Genomic DNA, 23,304 nt, shown 5'->3' with positions numbered 1-23,304 from the left:
TGCTGATGTATGTTTAACATTGCAATGCCTAGTAAGACCACGTTGTGATTTACAAATTATTTCACAATGTTGACAACGATAAAAAGCTTTATTTTTTTCGTTATCCATTACTTCAGTAACTACAGCGTTCACATCTGCATTAAAAATTGCATCATCGTCAAGAAAACCACCATCAAGTAACTGAAACAACTCATCAAGTTCGTCACCAGCTAAGTAATCTTCCTGTGCTGAAGCCGCCATGTTCAACTTTCGTGCAATATCGGAGGGTCGTCCTACCTAAGTTAAGGATACATTGCGTAAACAATGTCGGTGGTCGTTGCCTCTAGACTATCTTTTTTTCTTATGACTATGGGGTGACTTTCAAAAGAAATAGTTTTTTATGCATATATTTTTATTTCTTAGCATTTTCCATTTTCAGGATGGAAACCTACATCACAAATTATATGCACATATAAAGCTTTAAGCCTGCTTACGATAATCAAAATTCAATTCAATACCCAAATTTCTCGAATTAAACTAATATCCCGATAGATATGGAGAGCTCAGAACACGAAGTTTTGTTAAAAACGGGTGAAATCTGACACAAAGCTTCTAACCTAAAACTTCATTAACAAGATTTTAACCTTTTTCAGATTTACCAAGAAGTTTGCTCAAAATATGAACTACTACAAAGTACACGTGAAGTTCGCACAGTGTAACGACTCGTACAGTTTTTTCACCTCATCGCGCAAAATACTTCTACGTGATCATTCATACAGAGTATTTAAGTCGGCATAATCTGGATGACTGTCGAACCTTGTCCTATGTAGGTAGTGGTACCCATGTAGGTAGTGGTAAACCCTCCACGAATACCGCATTTTTCACACGAGCAGGACAGCATTTATACAGCCGTCATTTTCAGGATTGTTTGTAACTTGTGCATATTTACCTAAAGAAATGATAGAACTTTTTAGTTATACTTTATAAAGTTTGATATGTGACTAATTGATAAACTCCTGACTAATCATCACAACTCGTGTACAAAAGAATAATTAATTTCACTCTGACTTTGATGTACGGGCATCCCTAAAGATGTCGGCACCGAGTTTTCTCATTTTTCTCCCTCTCCCCCACCTGCTGTACGCACATGTATAATTTGTCATGACCCTCCTCCCCTGAGTACGTGGCTATATTTTGGCTAGAATTTGACCTCGCCCAAAGTTTGAAGAAAAGTGCGTATACGTAATTTACTGATGCTCCCTATAACAAAATTTAGTAAAATAACTCCGCGTACCCCAAACGACTTTTCCTCCTTGTGTTACCAGTCCCAACTCGCTTACATTCACCTGAAAGAAATGTTAAATAGGTATCAATCATTTATAATTTCTTTACATATTTTGTCTCATCAAATCGAGGCCTAACCTCGATGACGGTTCCCTTAGTGATGACACCAAGTGACGTGTACATAGGCGATTGTGGATTCTTCTTCACTCCGATTAGCGGCAAACAAAAAGTCGCCTTTAACTAAAATAAAAAGAAAGAAATCTCCTTAACAGTTATTTTAAAAGTAAAAAGAAACAAAAACCAATTAAACTACGGCAATGACGGCAACAAGACAACGACATCAACAACGACGACGACATTAACAATAACGACATCAACAACAACGACATAAACAACAACGACGACGACATTAACAACAACGACAACAACATAAACAACAAGGACAACGACATCAAAAACAACGACATCAAAATAACGACAACATTATCAAGAACAACGACAACGACATCAACAACAACGACATAAACAACAACGACATAAACTACAACGACTACTGCAACAACAACCTACCTCAGGATGAGTCACGTGAGCTTTCTTGAAACGCAAACCCTGGAAAAGTGGGATAAAAAATTTATATCATATGCAAAATACTTTTGTATGTGTACACAGTAAGATTTCATAAAGTCACGATGGGGAACGAATTGTTACGTACCATAGGCCGGATAAATCTTTCAAATTTTGGTGGCTTTCGTGTGAAATCTTCACCTACATAAGTCACTTTCGTTACCATCCTTTTCCAGCATTTCCCTGAAAAAATTAAAAATCATAAGACATTTAGACAGTATTTTTAACAACACCAACTTAAATTATTATAATATAAATAATATCCATGTATTATTTAAATTTTATCACATTTTGCAGCTCAATACAGAATACAATGTTCAAGCACGGTTCCCACTAGAGGCTAATTACCACAACTAGCGCTGAATAACATAGCATTGTTTTTTTGGGGAAAAGTTCTTTTCTTGCGCTAGTTTTAGCTGGTACCAAGACATCAAATGTTTTTTTATATTTAGCGCCAGTTAGCGCTGAACATTAAGAATAACAACAGATTTTATAATTGGGAATGTTTATTTGGACATAACTGGTGCAATATTTTCAAATTCTGATATTTAATGGTTAGTAGAACTTTAGTTGTAAACATAAGATGATTCACAAAATAAAATTTTTCATTTCTATTAAACAATTTATTTAAATTTGTTGTTTTTAAAAGAGTGACGAGAAAAAAAAACATTTGTCGCCAAATTCTAATTCTTTCATCAAATTTATGACATGCTAGTTAAGCCTACCTACACAGCAGAGCAAACTGGTTTTCTTCTCGGGAGTCTATTTTGCAAATTAATTAATTTAGCAGCGCTAGTTTACTAAATTATTACTTTTCATATTATTCAGCACCAGTTAGCGCTAATCAGAGCCTAATGTGAACGGTACCTATGGCATCCTGTGAGAAATAAAAGAAACAAAACAAGTTTTTACATACGTCGCGACTTTCCTGTTCGTACAACTCGAAATACTTCATCTTCACCAATCGCCTTCACTTTCGGAAGTGGGACATCCCATTTACCCTAACGGATAAAACAGTTGTATGGTTTTTAACATATACTTTGCAGAAGAAAATTAATTGCTCCAACAATAAATGAAATATTTCGTTTATATTTAATATAATTTTAATAATCCTTCACAAATTGATTTATAACATAAAAATTTATTGTTTAAATTTCAAAAGTGTCTAAAACTTTCTTTTCTTTGTGTACAGAGAGATACATGTTTCTGAAGCAAGGGTTTATATGTCAGCTATAAAGATAGATTTTGAAATAACATGTTAGATAAACTAGTCTAGAAGTTATTGTCCTTGCAAATTTGCTTGAAAAAAAATTGCTTCTCTAAAGATTGGTTGCATATGTACAGGTTTAATGTAATTTAATGAAGAAAAACCTACTGCTTTTTCTTTCCGTTTCTGTTTGATCATATTACTCAACACCTTGGCACGGGTTTGGCCCTCCCTGTCAAGTAAATAGGCAGGTACTGCTCCTTCTGGCGTGGATTGAGTGTCTTTAGCTTTCGTCTTCTTTTCCTCATGCATTTTCAAGGTTTTTTTAAGCTGTACCTTCTCGGAATGTCGCTTCTTGTTGTACAGTTTAGCTCTAAATTTAAATTAAATTGTTTGGATTAAAAATATCCATCAGGAACACGGTTTTATCAGATGTCCCACAACATAATTAACACAGCAAAATGTTTATACTTCAATCCATGTAGTTTCTTTGCTTTTAATGCTCTCTTGTGTGGTTCTCGTCCTTCTTTCTTACGCCTAAATCATGCAGAATCATAAATCAAATAATATATCTGCAACATTTAAAAATAGAACAAATTGAAACAAAAAATTAAAAAGTCGTAACACCTTACAATTTTTCGTGGTAATCCAATCTCCTGCCATGCCTTTTGATTGCCAATTCAATATGCTCATTTTGCGGCTAGAAATAAATATCAGTCAGTAACAAGCACAATAACAGAACAGTTTAGTTAACGTGAAAAAATATTAACTGGTTTAAGTTTATTGTCAACCAAGTTTTTTCCAAATTCCCAAGTGTCCCCTAATTGTCACACAGAATAAAAGATGTGTAATCTTATTCACTAAAAAGCATCTTTAAAGGATTCTAAAAAGCATAAAAGGATTCTAAAAAAACAAGAAGCAGGCACTGCATAAACTATCTCACTATTAAAAATGCACAACTATATGAAACATAGACAATGTGACCCAATTCAACAATTTCTGCTAACAAAAATACAATTTCTGCTAACAAAAAATCATTCATGGTTGAAAGTCTCGTGATTGAAATGTTTATGGTCTTAAATGTCATTTAGTTGACAAAAAATTAACATTTTGATCTCATTAACTGTGCCAACTTTTGTTGAAAATAAAGTAATTTTAATTTTTGGACCAATTTTGGACTAAAATGACATTTAGAACAAAATTCAAAATTATGATGTCACCATCATGTTTAGCAAACTTTTTTGTTAACTGTGCCAAATAAAAGGTGAATGACAAAAGTAATTGCCAGCTGAAAAATTTTACTACAAAAAAATATTGCCAACGCAATGCCGACGCAAATCAGTTAAAATGTATTTCACGTCGTCCATCCATCCATCCATCTATCCATCTCTACAAAGCTTTGCAGATGATACACAGATTGGTGGCCGAATCAGAAGCTGCTTATATTCTTAAAATCTGCAGATGGATTTAAATATAGTTTACCAATGGGCTGAGCAGAATAATATGTCATTCAATAACTCCTAGTTTGAGCTCATCCAATATGGTAAAATAAAACTTCCCACAGATTATCAATACCTAAATCAATTAGGTTTGCCATTTCCATCAAAATTGCATGTTAAAGACCTCTTGCACCTTTTCTGAACACATCCTGTCACTCACTGAAACCATCAGAAAGCTAGTTGGATGGATATTACGGCCCTTTCTCACCAGAGCAGCGCAGCAAATGCTTACTCTTCTTCATCCCTATAGTGGACTATTGCTCACATAGTTATGGTCACCAACGAAAAAAGGTGAAATCCTTCAATTAGAAGACTTCCAGCGTAACTACATTAAAAAAATCAAAGAAGCATATGGACTATCATATACTAATGCTCTATGTCACTTTCACCTTTACGTTCTCCAACATAGAAGAGACAATACTGTATGTTAAATGTGGCAACCCATTGTCACTTTGATGATCTCATCAAAAGTCAACACAAGTAAGTAACATATAGTGAATATTCACATAGGAATTGTAAATTTATATAAACACTTGTAACCTAACCAAAATCTTGCTGTATCATGATTATAACATTTGTAATATGTCGAAACTATTGTTTTAAGTTACTAATAAACTTAATGCTACTGAGAGAACATTTGAAGTATTGTATTATCAGTAACGACCATCAGTGAATATTTAATTATCAAAAATCCCCACAATTTTACATAACATACTGCTAAACTTACAAAACTATGATCGCAGGCATTCCCCCGCCATGTAAAGTCAACACCAAAAGGAATTTTGTCAAAAATGAAACATTGCTACAGTTTGGGAGATTTTAACAGATTTAAATTGTGAAGAGGTGTCAGAATATGAAATTAATAAAGAATTTGCTTTAAAAAATACCTAGAGAATACATCCCCCTCAAATAATATAAAAAATACGCAATATTTCTTACCATGTTTTCAGCGTATTTTATTACACGTCTCACGCCTCACACGGAAAGAAAGGAAGGTAAAAATAAAGGAACACATAACCAAGATACCATTTTTAAATTAACTTTTATTCGCATAAATTAGGTTAATCTGCATAATTAGAGCAAGGGTTTGTAGGACAGGCTGAGGAAAGCCAACTCTCATAAAAGCGAACTTTCTCAGAAGAAAAGAAAAGACATCTGTGGCCATTTACTTGTAATATGTACTTGAATGTACTACTAGCTTTAGACTTTATCATTTACTCTTTTGTGAATGCTAATTCAGAATGGGATTGTGTTGTTAGTGAATGGAGTGCGTGGGGAGCTTGCAACGAAAAATGTACAACAGGTTTGCGAACTCGAACCCGCACTGTCGTAAAACCATCTACCCACATATTTTCGAAGCCTTGTCCACATCTATCAGAGTCACAAAACTGTGGCCAAATGAACAATGGCTGTGAAAAGGTTTGTGAGAAAATGACTGGGAAGTGTTTTTGTTTACAAGGATATATGCTAAACATGGACCGAAAAACTTGTACGGATGTAAATGAGTGTAAGCCAAACAATAACAAAGGTCCCTGTAGTTATGGCTGTAAAAATTTAGCAGGTGGATACCAATGTTTTTGTCCTGCTAATCACGAACTTGAAAAAGATGGACACAGATGTAAAAAGATTGTTTCACCAGCATCATGTGCTGATGATGGTATTCATGTGTATGACTCGAGTAGAAATTGTGTTTGTGCTAATAAATTGTCAGGTTTACATTGTGATCGATTAGCAGAGGCTTGTAATAATTTATGCCAAACTGAAACATTATGTGTCGGATTAGTTATAGCTGAAAAGAGGTGCATTGAAAGGCATTTGCAAATACCAGTATTACTTCCGGTTTCGCACAAAAACTATTTATCGGGACTTACTCAGCATAATGTTGAAATTTACATCAGCAGATTGTTAAGAGGAGTAAGGATGGGTATCACTTTAAAGGATATTAGCATTTCCTCTCATGAACATAGATCAGGCATGGAACGCATGTCTACATACTATGTTGAAAGTTTACAGTCAGTAAAAGTTAACGATAATTATGTATATGTTATCTTTGTTGTCATGGATATGAACAACAACTATGTAGCTGTACCTCCCAAGAAAATATGTTCGCAACTCAAAGACACTGACATACAATGTGTAAACACAATGGATTGCAACGATTTAAAACCATACAATGTTACATGTCCCTTTGCTTATCGTTATGAATCTTCTAAGAAGCCAATAAAAGAGAAACAAAACTTGAAAGTATGGATATATGCTGTAATTGGTGTCGGTATAATTTTATTCATTCTTTGTTTACTTTCGCTTTTCTATTATCGTACACGGAAGCACCAACATGCTCCGGAACTTCAACTCCGTTCCATCCCATGGATGCCAGAAGATACTGAAGAAAATGTGTTGTATGGTATGGGTGACACCACAACTGAAGAATGTGCTCCTCTATATGAATCAATTGATAATCTGAAAGTAGAAAATGATGTGTATGGTAATGTTGATATGCGAGAGGTGTGTGCACACAACTCAGATAGTGCTGATAAAAATGAAAAATTGGTTGTTCAGCTACCAAAAAAGGATGAGCCAAGATATTCTACTCCTCCTAATTTGTCAAAGGTGTAGAATTGTGGTACATTTTTATTTTATGTTTTACCTATTACTGAAGAATCTCAGATATTATGCAATATATGCTATTTTTACTAGAATTTTTATGTCTATTTCCAGAAATTTAATAAAAAACTTAATGGTTTGATATATATTTATATAATAATTTTTATTTTTGAAACCTCTGTAGATAGCGATGTACATATATATTAGTTTATGTTTAAAACATAATCTCTACTTCTGAAGTATTATTTAGAATTTAACAATTTTTCTTTAATTTTTGTTGTGCTCTCTTTTAACCCTTTGTTAAGAGATAACATATATCTATGTTTTTAAACCATGCTGTACTCTGGGCCAAATGAGTTTGGAGATTTTTGTAGCCCTCAGTTCAACAGAAAATGTTTTTAAAATAAATAATATGCAGAAAATGCAGTTGATGACAATCAGACATAAAATTCCCAAACAAAAGAAAAAAATGTGAGACAAATTCCTGGCATTGCCTTCTCTGGTTCTCAATTATAAAGCCTTACACTTTTTTGCCTAAATGCCATATCAGTGCCATTGTCTATGATTCTCAGATCTTTTTAGCAAACAGAGAACTGTTTCTAAATATGACCCTAAAAAGTTTACTGCTTCTATTTTCAAGATTTTCTTGTCTATTTAGTTGCAGATATAGATCGCTAAGATATACAATTGCTAAGTAGTCTAAATCAAGTTCTGCATTGTCTCAACTTTTCAAAATAAATGCATTTTCATCTGTACCTGTTTATAAATCGAAAGTTATAAGGGTTTTTTTAAAGGTGTCGAATTTGCAAAAATCAGCCTGTACTGGTAGGCTTAGTACAGTTCTTTTAGGCCATAATATCATGAACAAGCTACTTTATTCAGGCGTAGAATAAAGTTGTTTGTTCATAATATTGATATCTATATTCAATAAAATTGACTGAACAGATAATGGTATTATTTTTAAAGCCTTTAAAATTTAACTCAGCATTACATAAGTTGAAAGAAATTGCACTTAATGATGTAATTATGCTCTAATGTTTTTTCCTCTCGAACTAAAGCACAGATAGCTGTAACTCAAATTTTTCGTTTTTGTTAAGCAATTTTTTTCCATTGCAAAATAAAATATGGTGTGTTTCTTGCAGATGTCTTAAATTCTATCTGCATTGCCAATTATATATATTTAGAAAACATCGTAAACAATGTTTATATTTTGAATATGATATGGTGTTTCATCCGTCATCCAGTATGATAGGCAATGTAGAGGATGATGATGTAGTCTGTAAAAAATTCTCTAAATTTCATCAAGAGGAAGTGTTTTTATCAAACCTTGCCAAACATGTTAATAAAAATGGTAACCAAGATGTAGGAATAAATCCACAAGAAAAAGCAGGTTTCATTTTTTGCCGTGCTATTTTTTTTTTGTTTTTTAACTTTGTTTTGATTTTTAACAATTTAAAAACTTATGTTCTGTCAAGGACATGGTTTATAAATTTCTTTATAAGAATTTTATCTTTCACCTTTTTTTTATTTCATTACGAAATTAGTTTCTGTTTTAATTTTATTTTCGTTTTTTTGTTTGCGTTTTTGTCAATTTTTTAGGATAATTTGTCATGTATCAATGTTTTTAGATAATTTGAGTCGTTTAGCTGGTTTTGGTTTTGGTGTTGGCAGGTATGAAAAATAAATCTTTTGTTACCTTTTCATTTTTGACGGATATCATAACTAAACTATGATGATGTCATTTATTTGGCATGTTTACACAGAAAAAAATGATAAAAAAACAATAAACCTGTGACAAGTTCAAGGACATACAAAAAAATCATACAGTTATAAAAAAGCTACAATTTTTTTTGTATTATAAGATTTTTGACATGATTTTGTTATTTGTCCTCCATTTTGCAGAATTCTTTGAAGAAATACTCAGCAATTATTATACAAACATTTTTTTTAAAAATATGTGAAATACACTGGTAACTAAAATGAAAAGGATTATAAATGCTGAGTGCCTTAGAATTTTGATAAATGCATATTTGGGAGGGGCGTTAAATCGAGAGAGGCGGTTCTTAAAAACAAATATTTCTGTCTTACGTAAAAGCTTTATTTCAAGGAAACTAGAATGTTTGGGAAAAAACAGAAAATATATAACAGGTATAAATAACATGCCCCCAAAAGTAAACGTTTATGGTTAAATTTCCTATATGTCAAAAAAATAATAGCGAACTGGTTAAATGATCAAATAAATATAAACATTTGACATGTAATTTCCATTTTATTCGAAATAAAATGACCGCCACTGGCCACTTACTTGTGGGGGGCCTTTATAAAAAGTTGCCAAAGAGGTGGCAATATTCAAAAGGGGCGCTTGTTTGGGATTGGGTGCTTAATTGAGAAGTTACTTTATTTTGTTTTATCTTACAATGTTTGAATTATTAGAAATATAAATTTGTTGCAAAGAAGAAAACCTATTTGCAGCTGTGGCTTGGGCATGTGGTAGGTCACATGCCATTGATCTCTTGTTAATGGTTATTTTTTCTGCAACAAATGTTATAAATAATCGAAATAGATGATACAAACGATTGATGAAAAAGTGGGACAATTTTAACATTTTCATCAACATGACTCACAAAGACTGCATTTTGTTTTGCAACCTGCTAATTCAAACCCTGTTATACTATATTAAAAAAATCTGTTAACAAGAATAAAGTTATGTCAGAAAAAAATTCATGATTTTAAAAATTTTTGGCAAGTTTGAGAATGCTTTATTTCAATTCGTAAAAATTTTTGTTCTTGTGAAATATCTTTATGATTTACAAAATCTTAAATTAAGGGTTTTCGTAATAAAATTAGGTTTTGTTTTTAGGTAATTTCACATAAAAAAAAGAAAACTAACAAGCTTTTAATAGTTTATTTTCAAAATTTAAACAATAAATACTAATGAAATTTAATTATTGAAATGAAAAATAGTTTTATTATTCATTAATGTCTTCAATATTGCGAAGTTTAATTCTTGCAAAATTTATTTATTTATTGTCTTGGAATTCTTTTTCAGTATATAATTTTTTTGTATATATGACAAAAAAAAGAATGAATACAAAAAACACTACAATAAAATCTTTTAAAGGGGCTACGGAACGGCTGTTGATTTTCGACTTTAGTGACTTACACGAAAGTTGAGCTGGGCGGCGAAAAACAAACTGGCTATTTTACCAGCATGTATGTAATTTACAGACTCAAACATATAGATATATCTAGAATTTTTATCTTCTCCAGCCTTGGTCATGTTATCCAAAATTAGTCTCGCTAATATATTTCTTTGTAATATACTTATCGAAAAAAATATTGAAGGAGCGAGCAAAGTGCGCTACTCTGTTCATTGCACAAAGCGTTTGCCGGATTTTTAATATGTCCGCGGAATATACGAAATGTCATCATCACCTCCAAGTGCCCCAGCCAAATCAATCTTCTTATCTGGATAACATCTTTAATTCTACGGAGACTTAGCCTGCTTCTTAGCTCATCTGAACTCTTTCTGTCTCTCAGACTGGCGTTACACATCCACCTAACCATTCTCATATCATTCCTTTCTAAACGGTCAAGATCTTCCTGCTTCACTGCCCATGTCTCATTACCGTACAACATAACACTTCTTACACAGGCCTCATACAACCTACCTTTTACCTCAATTGACAGAACTCTGCTAGTCAACAAAGGAAATAACTCTCTGAACTTTTTCCAAGCAGAACCTATCCTGCAAGTAACACTTCTTCCAACACCCCCCGTGAGCATTTTAACTGGTTCGTAGCCCCTTTAATATTTCTTTTACTTGTTTTTTAATGTGTTTTTACTTAAAAATATAAACACTTGAAATGAATGAAAGAAAGAGATTCACCTAACTATAATCTGTCATAAACAGCAAGTTTTTTTTATTTTTACTTGTAAGGTTAAGAAAGTTTAAGCTTCATGCCAAACATCTTATATTTGTAACTTTTAAGTTCAAACAGTAAGAATAATCTGAGAATAAAAAAATTAAATAAAAATTTAAAGAAATACAGCAGCCATTATTATTCTTTTGGTCTGGTTGCTGTTATATGAGCATGGGGTATGAATTGCAATTGTCTTTTCACACAGCTAGGTGTAAAGTAAAAGGATTATGCTTTTTTATAATTACTTACTAACACGGGAAATCATAAGTTAAATTAAGTACTTGTTCCTTCGTTTAGTTTGTACTTACAAGAAGCCCTGGGATACCCACTTATTGTTCTTAGACGTCAATGCCAGGTGTGTTATATAGTTGCTTTTGTGATGTTATGTAGACACTTTTGCACAACTCATATAGTGTGATATATTGCTTTTATATCTAATTATATTTGCAAATGCATGCGTTATGAAAATACTCAAAAATATCATATCTATTTTGTTGAAGAAATAAATGATAGAAATGTATAGATATTTATAAGTGATAAAAAACGTACAATAGTAAAAATAGTAAATAGGATACGTCCTTGAAGAAATAATACATGTTAACATATATTTTCTAACCAGGGGTAGAAAAAAACAGGTGTAGACATGGATAAGCGGTTAAAATATACCATATCCTACTAGAATGTAAAAAGTATACATAAAACAGTACATAAAAAATAAACAAAATCTCACGGACTATTTTTTATTTGTATCAACGTTTACTTATATCTCATTGTCAATTATTGTTTTATTTTTATGTTTAGATCAATCAAGGTGCAGTAAAGTACCACATATTTCCTTTCTCGTTATTTCGTGTGATTGAACGTATCCGGCACAGACAGGTGTGTGCTTTTGACATCCAGCAAATATTGTGATGTAGTAAACAACAGCTTGCTTTTAAAAGTTTAATTTTGCATTTCTAGGGTGTTGGTGCATTCTGGAAAGGATGGGGGTCCAGCTGTATAGCAAGGGGAATGACCATTTTAACTGAAGTAACTATATGTGAATTGCTGCATGTGCCCAGGTAGTGTTGCCTTTTCTGTTAAATAGGTGCAGTATGTGCTGTGTTTTCAAGAAACAGTTTTTTGAGGAACAGTATTAAACACCCACTTGAAAATAGGATGAAAATTACATTTTAATTTATCCATGGTTAGTGTGACCCTGGCTATAGCTTTGACAGCAACCTTGATTTCCCTCTTCTCAGGATTTCTTTTTTGTATAAATAATGACTTTTTTGTCGTTACTGAAGTGTTTATCTTGAATGGTGTAAGAAGTAAGCATGTTTCATCTTGTCCTGCATTAAATTTGTGATGTGCAACATGGGATTATTTGTCACACACAGCTCTCTAATACATTGAGCATCTATTATTGTTATGAGCTTCGTTTAATGTTTCTTCATGTTTAGAGAAAGTTCTGACGCTGACGTATTTCGTGGATCCAACATGAAAATCATTTTCACACATGAGCTTTTGAAGGCGTAAGTTTTATCCTACTAACACTGATCAGCCTAAAGCGATTTTAATTTTTCTGATCTAAAGTTTGACGCCACGTTCTTCAAAATAGTAACACAACGTCATAACGACAAAAATTTATTTTTTAAGTGGATGTTTAGGAAGAAAAACCATAGTATTGGTAACAAAAAAACCTGTAAGAGTAAACGCAGCAGGAGGTTAAAAAGTCTTATGAAACACTTATGATTTATGTCTAACTCCTGCATTGAAGTTTGCTATCTGTAGTTAGTTAAAAAAAAATTGTACTTTGACAGTTACACCTGGCGGAATAGAGTTAATCCTAAGTTGCTCCCCGAGTTTTGGAAATTTAGCAACTTTGTTGTTTTTTTGACTGGTTTCTCATAAAAAATTTCGAGGGTTCATGAAGTCAAGTGAAAACCTGTTAGTAAGTTTTACGCCTAAAACCTTTTTTTTCTAAATCGCCTAAGCACATTTTGAGAAATGAACGTTTGAGCAGTTGTCTTATTTAATATTTGTTCTTTTAAACTAATAAGACCGTTAGAGAACTTTCGAAGGAATAATTTTTAACTGTTGCTTGATTTGCAAAATATTGGAAACTGCAAAGTCGTGAGCTTTTCAAAAAAGAATTTTATTATGAATGGCTACACACTTTTAAACTAAATTGTGTCTATCAAAAGCATTTCGCACAATTTTATTTTGGCGAATTATATGCACTGAAATATTTCGCTGAAAAATAATTTTCTCTGTTTTCCCTTTCTTTTTAGAGCAAGTTTGTTGTTGACTTTACCATTTGTTTCTGCAAGCTTCATAGACTCAGTACAAGTGAGTCACCGGTACTACCCTTTCTTTTTAACAGGCTTCGGTGCAAATAAATCACCGGTACCACCCTTTGTTTTGGCAAGCTTCATTAGGTGCATGTCAAGGGGGGGGGGGGGGGAGAGTTTGCGAACCGAATTGGTGGACGAAATGTATCTGAGCATGCGCAATATTGTTTGTTAGCGGCAAAATATTTCGCTGTAAACTTTAACCAATCAGGGCGCAATCTCAGTGTTTATTTTTTTATTACTGGAAAGAATTAATACCCAAATACAGTATCGCCTCGTGTTTTGTTTTCCCGTGGAAATCGAAAAGATATTTCGCAGCTAATTCGCAATTCTTAATTCGCTTTGTGAGAATCCCAACCAACCTACGCTCATTTTTGCGAGCTTAATAGATCCGGTACAAGTTATTTGCTATTGACGTTTAGAATACGCAACCATGTTTGGTACTGTTGGACACTCATTTTTTCTTTTTCCTAAAAAAATTTAGAATTTTGAAACAACCCTAGTCTTATGAGCAATGACGGTTTAATTTCAGGGCGGTTTTGCTTGATATTTGACCGTTGAACTGTGGCTTAACCACTGGCGTTAACCACTCAATAAAAATCTTTTGGTTATTTAAGAATTACATCTCAAAATTGAAACGGAAAATCAGGAGGAATGTTTATCAAGAGCTGCTAACTGTAAAATAATTTTTTTAACGAGTATAAATTTACCATTTTTTAAGTGACATGTATTCATCCTGATGGCACTAGATTGGGTGACAGCGCTCAATCAAGCAAGCAAATGTTTTTCACCAGTTTTGAATATGCCTTGCGTTTATTTTAGTCATTGGCCATGGATAGTAGCCGTACTTTGTTTACTTTCTTCAAAGATGCCGCTCAGCGTATGATTGGTTGGTACACGTCACGTGGGCACGGCCGACTACTTCCCATCTATAGCTTAGTCCTTCCGTCTGTTGTGTATGGCGTTTTACGCTACTCGATAAAATCGTTTATATCGTACTTTTTACTGCGTGTTAATTCGAATCGTTATCGTATAGATGAGAAATCGAATAAAGATAGCATTAAAAGGGTATACTATACAGAACTGACTTCAAATTTGATCGCTTCGTTGTTGACAGATATTTTGATGTACCCGCTGGAAACATGCGTTTTACGTCTGCATTTGCAAGGAACACGAACAATTATCGATGACACCGATAGAGGGATAGGCGTGGTACCGTTGTGTACCAATTACAATGGCTTAATTGACTGTATGAGTGCAGTAAAACGAGAAGAAGGGCTGGCTGGTTTCTATAAGGGGTTCGGTGCTTTAATTATGCAATATGCTTTACAGACATTGATAGTTAAAATGTCGAAACCATTATACTTTTAACACCCCATTCATGTAGAAAAGAAATCGATTGTAAATTTATTGTAAATTTTAGAAAAATTAACCTTGCCAGAAGTAAATTTAAATTTCTGTTATCATTATTTTGCGTCGTCTTATTGTCGGAACATTTTCGTTAGGGAAATTGTTTGTCGTTTTTTCTTCGAAAAATTTTAAAAATCTGAAGTAACTTTAGATTACTTTGAAAACATTCAACTCCTCGAAAAATACAAAATCGTGTGTATATGCCTATAAAAAAGTAGCCGGATTGGTAAATTTTTACCATCGAAACGTTTTGTGCTATCTTCGTAGCACAAGTGAACAAGGTTTTGAAAAACTCAAAAAAAGTGAAAGAAAAGCTGGGACAAACCGTTTAATAATGTTATAGTTATATAGATAACGCGGAGATGGTGTAGCGGTAGCGCATTCGACTTGTAATCGTAAGGTTTCAGGTTCGACTCTCCACTCAGGCGCACTTTAAATGTACTGTTGTCAGCCTATTTGGTGCCATTTACTGACCGCTAATCGGCTTGTGTAGCAGGCAAGCAAGTTAGAGCAATGCTATACGTATCTCTAGCGGTAATGTAACTGCTAGGGATACCGCTAGAGTCAAAGGGGAGGAAGAGCCAGCATCCTCCATCCCAGGGCCTGTAGCGTTTTTTTGATATGAGGATTATCCTCATATCAAATAACGCTACAGGCCCTGGGTTCGAGGTTGGAAGAGCCAGCCGTTAGGATGGAATTCTCAAGGACGTTAAAACTTCCCGCTACTTACTAAAAATAATATTCAAAACGGGCAAAAAGATAAAAACCAATTTAGGCATACGCATGAGACAAAAGAGCTATATCTACGTTTAAGAAGGTGGTAGTGACTTAGCTCACTGGATATATTTCACGTAAACACCGGAGGTGGAATTCAAGATGCCGTTTAATATTATGAACATGTATTAGTCTTCAAATGAAGGGATATTAACGAGTTTAAACGGAAGATTATCACTTTTTCGTTTCACTATTTTTGTAAACTCCTTTGTTTTTATTTTATTGGGTTAAAACACGGGGTATCCAATCGGACAAGTGTTGGGTGAAGGTTTTATGCCACAAAAAGTGAAAATCATTTTCAACGTTCCTTAGTGCTTACTATCGCTCCTCAGGGCTTACTATCGATCCTCAGTGTTTGCTATCGCTCCTTAGTGCTTACTATAGCTCCTCAGTGCTTACTATCGTTCCTCAGTACTTACTATCGCTGCTCTTCTTACGCACACTCAGTGCTGTTTTGTCAACCGTCGTGTCTTGCTGAGGATAGCTAAAATGCTGTCCGAAGCAGTGAGAAAATCTTTCAAGGATCATACGTAAATACCTAAAAACGTATTCTGTGTCCCCTGCCCATCGTTCTTTTATTAAATTGGCAAATTCTCTTTTTTCATTGCGCCGTATAGGACGCTTCTAAAATTTCATTTCCAACTTTCAGTCGTATTAATGACAACAATAAAATCAAGCTTCTTCTTCCACGTCTCATACTCAAAAGAACTCTATGTTCATTTTTTTTGCTCATATTGTGTATCACTTTGAAGCAGACGCTCATTTTTTAATGCTGCTTAGTGCTCAATAATTATCGTTCGTTAGCGTGTGTTAGTGTTCTTTAGTGCCAGGTGAGAACCAAGCTTAAACGCATAATTGATCACGGGACCAAATTCTTACAATAGTAACCGTCTTCGTCGATTTCAATGACTATTTTTGTACAAAATTGTCTTTTTCGTTCCACATGATCAACTTCGCACATTTTTGTATAGAACAGTGATGTGTCACAGGCTCCAACCTTGTCCCCAGGGTTTTTTGCCTTTTTGACATCGAGGCGGGCGGGTCAAATAACCGCTAGCCGCCTTGGCATAGGCAAGACACCCTGGGGACAAGGATGATACAGGCTCCTGGTCTGCAAATTGTTACGCAAAATTTAAATACGTAAAGGTGATGTTGTTTTTAAAAATTCAGTATGTTGAGCGAGCAAAGAGTATTGCAGTAAAATTGAATCTGTAGTGTTTTCACAAAATATACTTTTCGGATATCAAAATTAGCTACTCCAACCATTGTTGTACTGCGTTTTCAATTAACCCTATTAAATCGGCTACTTTTTATTGTCCAGGTTTTTGACGCACATTTCTCTTTTAATTTGCACATATTTTTTTTATATCTGTCGAAGTTGTGTACCTTATTTACATGTGAAAAAAATTATTTTTGGAAATTCGCTTTTGTTTATTTCATTTCAGTGTGTTAAAGTTTGTGATTTGGTTAAAATTAACTTAGCTCGTTTTTACCCGCCTTTTTTGTAGTCCGGAAATGTCACCCCAGTGTTTTCGTCATATTCAGGAAGTGTGTTTTAGCTTTTTGTTATAAAAAATCAAGCCTTTTTTGTAAAAAAATTTACGCATTCGTTTAAAAAAAAACGAAAGTTTTTTACACAGAAAGAAATTGCGGTTGATTCTCAAGTTAAACAGAAGTGTACTACATTTTGCAAAAAAAGTTACTTAAAAAAAGTCAAGTCAAAAAGACTTATCTTGCGAGTCAGATGAAAAACAACGATTTGGTTGAACCATTATCTTTTAATATGAATTTACGAGTATTTTAAATGATTATTTTTTCACTAAACCGCACAAAAAAAACGTGCTTTATAATTATGTCAATGTGACGTCATTCAATTTGTATACAATGACAAGGCGTATGGGAACACTGTCAAAAAGTTTAAAACAGACTTTGGGGAGTAGGAAATATTGAAATGTGACAATGAAAAAATAAACTTGTTGTCACTGATAGACAATATTTCAGCATTACCTCATTATATATCAGAGTATTGAAAACATTTAAAACCTCTGTGAACACCTCAGACATTGTACACAACATAGAAATTATCCGTGAAAAAAAAATACTACATCAAGCCGTTAATAAATATTTTCTCAATTTTGTACATTTTATATAAATAAAAACGTTATTTTTTATATATATATACACATCTAACTACATACAAAATTATCTTTTTTAACGAAATAACTTTAAGCAAAAAATTTAATACATTTTCTAAGAAAAATAGAGAAAGAAATTAAAAACAACAACAAAATCTAAAGACGAGGTCTTAAAATTTTGATGTCAAGCAAACATTCTACGTATGCAGGACGAAACTGAACAAAACCTAAAATTTCTCGTTTCAATGAGATACGGAAATGACACAAATCATGGACATAAACAGTCATAAAAATTGCGAGGTGGAACAATGTAATTTCACTTCGTTATATAACATTTTTATTATTTAGCACTGAAGTTTATCTAGTGACAAAATCCATTGAATCCTTTTATTAAAAAGAACTCGCAGATGACAAATTCGATAGCTTATTAAACATTCTACTAGAGGTCGAGCTCACTTCTTTCGTACCAGAAATACATACACACGCACATCAACAAGTGGAGGGCGCTCCACCCATTCCATCACAAGACTCAACAACTTACAGATATCTTCATGGCTCTCCATCACAGAGGCTACATCGAAACGGTACTCCGCATAGGATGTGAACATTTGATATCGGCTGTTCTCCTTACAATTTGACTTCTCGACAAAATCTCGATTTGGAAAAATCAAACTTTCGACGTATCTTTTGATTTGCGGCTGCGAGTTATCGATAATCAGAAATGTCGATCCGGATGGCGCTATATCGAAGATGTTTTTTAAGCAGTGCGAGGCGTTGTACTGATTTTGAATGGCGGAAATGAACTTAACGAATGTTAAAATTTTCGACTAAAAAATAATGGTATAATTCGGGTTTACATATGAATATTTTATCTCCGTTTATATCTCATTCACGAGACACTTAGAAATTCCGTTATAACGCCTTTTTAAACCTCTATATAAAAACCACCTTACCTTTTTAATCGCTTCAATATGCTCTTTTTTCAGATGTTTTTGAGCGTCGAAATGTAGAAAATTGAAATCAATACCAGCACCATGTTTGATCAAACTCTTAGCATTGTGTTCCCAAAACGTGCAGTTATCGAGTAGGTGGTATTTCGTATGACTTGGAAGAAACGGGTTTAACCCAAGAACTTCACTACCTGGTCCAGCTCCAAAACAAGCTACGTTAAATCTAAACAGATTTTCAGAGCAAAAAAATAGATTTAGTCATTTTTCTTTACAATTTTTATTATGGTATGAAGATGAGCTGAAAAATACTTTACATAAAAACAAAACAAAAGAAACTATAACATCATGGTGAAGACATTTATTTGTTCACATTACCACAAATCACATGCATAATTGATACTTGTTCTAAACTCTTATAAAAATCCCTGATTTAAAGAAAATTTGAACCAACAAATAAATTTTGACACATTTTGGAGATTTTCTGATTAGTTGGCATTCTGTACAACCACACAGAAATAAAAATTCATGTTAAATATAGCTAAACACTTACTCGTCACTATCCTTCGAAGTGGTGATGATATCTAACAGCGTTGCAAATCTTCCCTGAAGAACGATATCATACACCATACTGGCATGAACTGGCGTGTACACAGCAATATACGCCCACCTGCTTTCTGGATCAGCAAAATTTGAGAGGCCACTGGACTGCAATGAAAACATGTGTGTTGTGAATTGCATTTTCTTTTGTAAGATTTCGTCCCATATATTTAATGGTAAACCACTTAACTTTAATTCCAATTCTGTTTTGGCACGGAGTGATATGATCTCGTCTTGCAGAACTTTCAGTAATATTTGGGACACGTAATCTATAGAAATTTAATTTTGGTTTACTTTATGTCGAAGGGGCCGCATTTAGTTTCTTTGTCTATAAAGCTCGTCAGTATTAGTGGTGATTATTTGTATTTTAAAAACAAAGACAAAATTTGGAGGAAAGATTTTAGAAGAACATAATATGTAATAATTTTATGTTGCAGAGTTCTATTTGTGATTGTGATTCTTAGTTGTTAATAAAAGAAAAAACTTGGCTTACCTAAACTGCAAATAAAAAAGTAAGCGTAATAAATTGTCCTTTGTACCATGCATACTTACTCTTTTGTGCTTAATTGTAGGGGGGAGGGGGGGGGGGGGGGTTTGAGAAAGCAAGGGGGTGGGTACTCTGGGTAAAATTTCTTAAAGTGGAGTGGTCATAATATAATGACCTAAGGGGGTATTACGAAATTTTCTGTAAAATGGGGGGAGGGGGAAGGGAGAAGGGAGAAGGGGGTGATAAAACGACTAACTTTAAATAAACTAACACTAGTGAAACAACTAAAAATAAAGATAACAATGCTTTTGACATGTTTACGGAATAAACTGTGCTGACATTTTGTTGATATTTGATTATAAGAAAAGATGCTGCTTTGTGATATCCAAAAAACTTATTGTGGGGGGGGGGGGGGTGATAATAAAATGAGGAGGTGGGTCTCATTCTAAAATTTCAATAAAATGGGGGGGGGGGGGGGTCATTATAAAATGATTTAAGGGGTGACAAATTCAAAAAAGTGCAATTTGAGCCCCCCCCCCCCTACAATTAAGCACAAAAGAGTACACTCAATTTAAATAAACAAATACCACAAGGACATAATGTTTACCTTGCATAGTAGATAAAAAGTAAACAGGCCCATTGCTTTCATCTTCTTCACTCCTTAGAGATTCCACATCGACTTTGTGATGTCCAACATTGAACTGTTTGCCAGACACTGCACTTGCATACGATTGCACACCAAAAAACTGCTCACTTTTTTCAACATTTGCAGTTATTTTTGCAGACAATACAGGCTCTGATAATATTTTTGAAAGATATCTGTCTTTTAAAGTCTGCCGATATATGATTATATCTTCATTTAGCCGACATTCCAAACATATTGTTCGCTTGTATAACTGTTGATCCTTTTTCACATCTAAGTCACGAATAACTCTTCTTGCATGTTCTCCGTATGCATTTGTAAACACTGAAAATGAGCCCACATACTTATAATTGCAACATTTGTTGCATTGAAGTATACACTGGCTTGCACATAAAGTATCCAAAGAGTTCAAAATATCCCTTGTTTCTGCAATAGCAGTACAATCGATGCAAGTTCTCTCTTTGTTGTTAACTTCAAACCATTGACATAAAGGGTACATGCACAAAGGGCTTCCTTTTGAGCACACAGAGCATATTTGCAAGCGATAGTAAACACAATCCAAGCATATACAAACAAGGTGGTCTTCTCTTGGCGATTCAATCTCTTCAAATTTCTGATACATATAGTCACCATGCTTCTTGCTCATAAATGTGTCATCAGTGTCAACAAAATGGTAGCAGTTAAAACACCAGTGGCCACTGATTTGTTTTTTTAAGATTGAAGACTGGCCGAGATCGCAAATAATATCAGAAGTAACATGGTTGACTCCAAATGGTATTTCTAGGTTTTTTGGCATTTTTATTTTAAGAGATCCCATCTAATAAATAATACAAGCTATTTGTAAAACAATTCATTTCACGAAAGATTGTAAAATCACGCAAATACCGGATAAGTTAAGTAGATCAATGATTTATTTATACAATTAACATTTGACACCTTTTATACACAGTTTTTTATAAGAGCCATTAAAATCTGACCCTATGCTAATCATTCTTATTTTCAGGTCTTTTCCCTTCTGATTCTTTCTCTAGAATCCAGGGTTTGTTCTTAAATTATTGATTAATTTTTTTCTCTCTCTCAAATATTTCCAAAATTTATTTTTATATAAAAAACTAATGCTTTGGTTTCTTCATTTGTATAATAAAAATAAAATAAAAATAATAAAAATAATAAAGTACAAAATTACATGTTATTTATGAGCAAGTGAAAATTGGAAATTAAGCTTGGATATACTTATTGCAAAAACAAACATAAATGTTGCTTTTTTGGATCAGATAAAATGGTCTAGTTGTAAGCTTACAAAAAAAAACTGAAGGTATAATTACACAAGTCAAGTCTTTTGTGTATAAATATTTTTTTGAAACATTGGTTGTCTTTACTGATGTCAGCAAAATTTTATACCCTTTTATCTCCTTAATTGTTGGTTCAAAGTACACGATCCTATACATTCTCTTGATCAGCCTTTTCAGCTCTACACATTGGAAGCAACAGCCAAATAAATCTAAAAACTCTTTGTGTATGGTCATTGTTTACGTCATCAAAATTCAAATGATTTTTTTAATTTTTATTTTCCAACAGCATTATCGACTAGCTGTGTATAAAATAAGAAAAGGCTAAAGCTTAAAGTTATATTATTAATATTATTCCGATATCTATACAGGATATAGCCACTTCAGTGTACGAAACACTGTTATCAATGTGGGTCCTGTGTTCGGAATGTATACATAAGTATACACCAGCAATCCCTACCCAATTTCCCTTACATGGTGTGGGTTGACCTGAACCTGTAGTAAAGGCACTTGCTAAACATGCCCACGCTGTGGACCAAACCACGGACCCTGTAATTACGAAGCGAACTCCATAACCACAAGGCCACGCGCCACAGATATACCCGCTTAAAAATATGCAATAAAGAAGAAAAAATTAGCTTTAACAACTTTTTACAAGCTCATGATTTTTCATTGTTCTAAAACTATTGCTGCATCTACCTTAAGGGAAAAAAAGTTTGCGCAATAAAAGATTGCGAAGTCATCGTTGAAAAAATCGTAAATTGCAGAACTAAAGATTGTCAATTTGTGACACAATCAAGAAATGGCTGAATTAAAGATTGCAAATCTGTTATTGTATCAGGAAATTGCAGAATTTGAAATTGTGAATTAAAGAAATGATTTCACAAAATCATTTCCAGTGTTCTTTTAGGAATTGGCACATTCCATTGCGTATAATCATTTGACCTTTTGTTTTTGAGAAACATTTAAAATGAATGAAAACACCCACTGTCTTAAGAAAAGTTTTTATACACAAAAATAAAGGAAAAGTTTCATACAGGTAATACTTTAATCTCTTTAATAACAGCCGTCGTCTGTCTGTCTATGTGTCCGCGAAAGCCGTGTACCGTAACGGAAACACAAAATTTTTAAAATGCACACCAATACCAAATGCGATATATTTCTGTCCACTTTGTTGCAACAGGTTAATTTAAAGGGCGGGGGACCCCGTGGATTTTTCCACGGGCTAACGACTAGTTTTTAGATGATTACCTTATTATTATATTCATAACGTTACCAAACAAAAATCTTATCTGCACTGTCAAGGTGGCAACCACTTTGACCTTTGATATCTTGAGAACCAAGGCTCGTAAATATGAAAAAAAAGCTTACGGTACAAACAAGAACAAGGGGTCACATGTGGCTCAACATGTACGTTCTATTACCCAGTCATCTGCACAACCTCTCTTCATAAAAGAGAATGTTTTAATGGAAACTGTAAAAAGAGTCACATAAAAAGAACAAAGCGTCTAAAGTCGTTAATGTCACTTAATTTGTCTCCAAGTAGATTCTCAAAGAACAACTTCT

At 33.5% G+C, this 23,304-nt stretch overlaps 3 protein-coding genes across 4 annotated transcripts; 1 reads left to right on the top strand and 2 right to left on the bottom strand.

Annotated features, from left to right (window-relative positions):
• Positions 1-603: 603 nt before the first annotated feature.
• On the bottom strand, positions 604-5,656 carry LOC130645872 (ribosome biogenesis protein NSA2 homolog). The gene is made up of 10 exons (XM_057452002.1): positions 5,533-5,656; positions 3,727-3,794; positions 3,566-3,631; positions 3,263-3,467; positions 2,804-2,888; positions 1,976-2,070; positions 1,834-1,872; positions 1,402-1,503; positions 1,274-1,325; positions 604-928 (listed from the first exon to the last, which is right to left on the bottom strand). Exons 1-10 carry the CDS (start codon positions 5,533-5,535, stop codon positions 861-863), a joined length of 783 nt encoding a protein of 260 aa, XP_057307985.1. The 5' UTR covers positions 5,536-5,656; the 3' UTR covers positions 604-860.
• Positions 5,655-14,907, top strand: LOC130645861 (mitochondrial outer membrane protein SLC25A46-like). 2 transcript variants are annotated; one of them, XM_057451990.1, is made up of 9 exons: positions 6,922-7,203; positions 8,382-8,587; positions 8,826-8,868; positions 11,418-11,475; positions 11,922-11,999; positions 12,081-12,181; positions 12,563-12,634; positions 13,394-13,451; positions 14,276-14,907. In XM_057451990.1, exons 1-9 carry the CDS (start codon positions 7,067-7,069, stop codon positions 14,822-14,824), a joined length of 1,302 nt encoding a protein of 433 aa, XP_057307973.1. In that variant the 5' UTR covers positions 6,922-7,066; the 3' UTR covers positions 14,825-14,907. The 2 variants fall into 2 exon arrangements, with proteins under 2 accessions (XP_057307965.1, XP_057307973.1); XM_057451982.1 differs by lacking the exons at positions 8,826-8,868; positions 11,418-11,475; positions 11,922-11,999; ... (2 more) ...; positions 13,394-13,451; positions 14,276-14,907 and having other exon boundaries at positions 5,655-7,203; positions 8,382-8,533.
• A 2,488-nt stretch (positions 14,908-17,395) lies between these two features.
• Positions 17,396-23,095, bottom strand: LOC130645853 (uncharacterized). Its single transcript, XM_057451969.1, has 4 exons — positions 20,414-23,095; positions 19,273-19,588; positions 18,726-18,945; positions 17,396-18,599 (listed from the first exon to the last, which is right to left on the bottom strand). The coding sequence occupies exons 1-4, from the start codon at positions 21,264-21,266 to the stop codon at positions 18,225-18,227; spliced, it is 1,764 nt and encodes a 587-aa protein (XP_057307952.1). The 5' UTR covers positions 21,267-23,095; the 3' UTR covers positions 17,396-18,224.
• Between the last annotated feature and the right edge of the window lie 209 nt (positions 23,096-23,304).

This window comes from Hydractinia symbiolongicarpus, chromosome 1 (assembly GCF_029227915.1).
Source record: "Hydractinia symbiolongicarpus strain clone_291-10 chromosome 1, HSymV2.1, whole genome shotgun sequence".
Classification (NCBI taxonomy): Eukaryota; Metazoa; Cnidaria; class Hydrozoa; order Anthoathecata; family Hydractiniidae; genus Hydractinia; species Hydractinia symbiolongicarpus.
The sequence above is the reverse complement of the archived record's forward strand: the minus strand, read 5'-3'. Positions and strand labels throughout refer to the sequence as shown.

Excerpts from the sequence above, each read along its gene's own strand:
- LOC130645872 (XM_057452002.1), bottom strand. Across the intron at positions 2,889-3,262 it reads AGAAACGGAAAGAAAAAGCA|GGTAAATGGGATGTCCCACT; the intron begins GTAGGTTTTTCT and ends TTTATCCGTTAG. Across the intron at positions 1,504-1,833 it reads CTCACGTGACTCATCCTGAG|TTAAAGGCGACTTTTTGTTT; the intron begins GTAGGTTGTTGT and ends TTTTTATTTTAG.
- LOC130645861 (XM_057451982.1), top strand. The coding sequence starts at position 5,770 with ATGTACTTGAATGTACTACTAGCTTTAGACTTTATCATTTACTCTTTT.
- LOC130645853 (XM_057451969.1), bottom strand. The coding sequence starts at position 21,266 with ATGGGATCTCTTAAAATAAAAATGCCAAAAAACCTAGAAATACCATTT. Across the intron at positions 18,946-19,272 it reads ACTTCGAAGGATAGTGACGA|ATTTAACGTAGCTTGTTTTG; the intron begins GTAAGTGTTTAG and ends AAATCTGTTTAG. Across the intron at positions 18,600-18,725 it reads ATATTGAAGCGATTAAAAAG|TCGAAAATTTTAACATTCGT; the intron begins GTAAGGTGGTTT and ends ATTATTTTTTAG.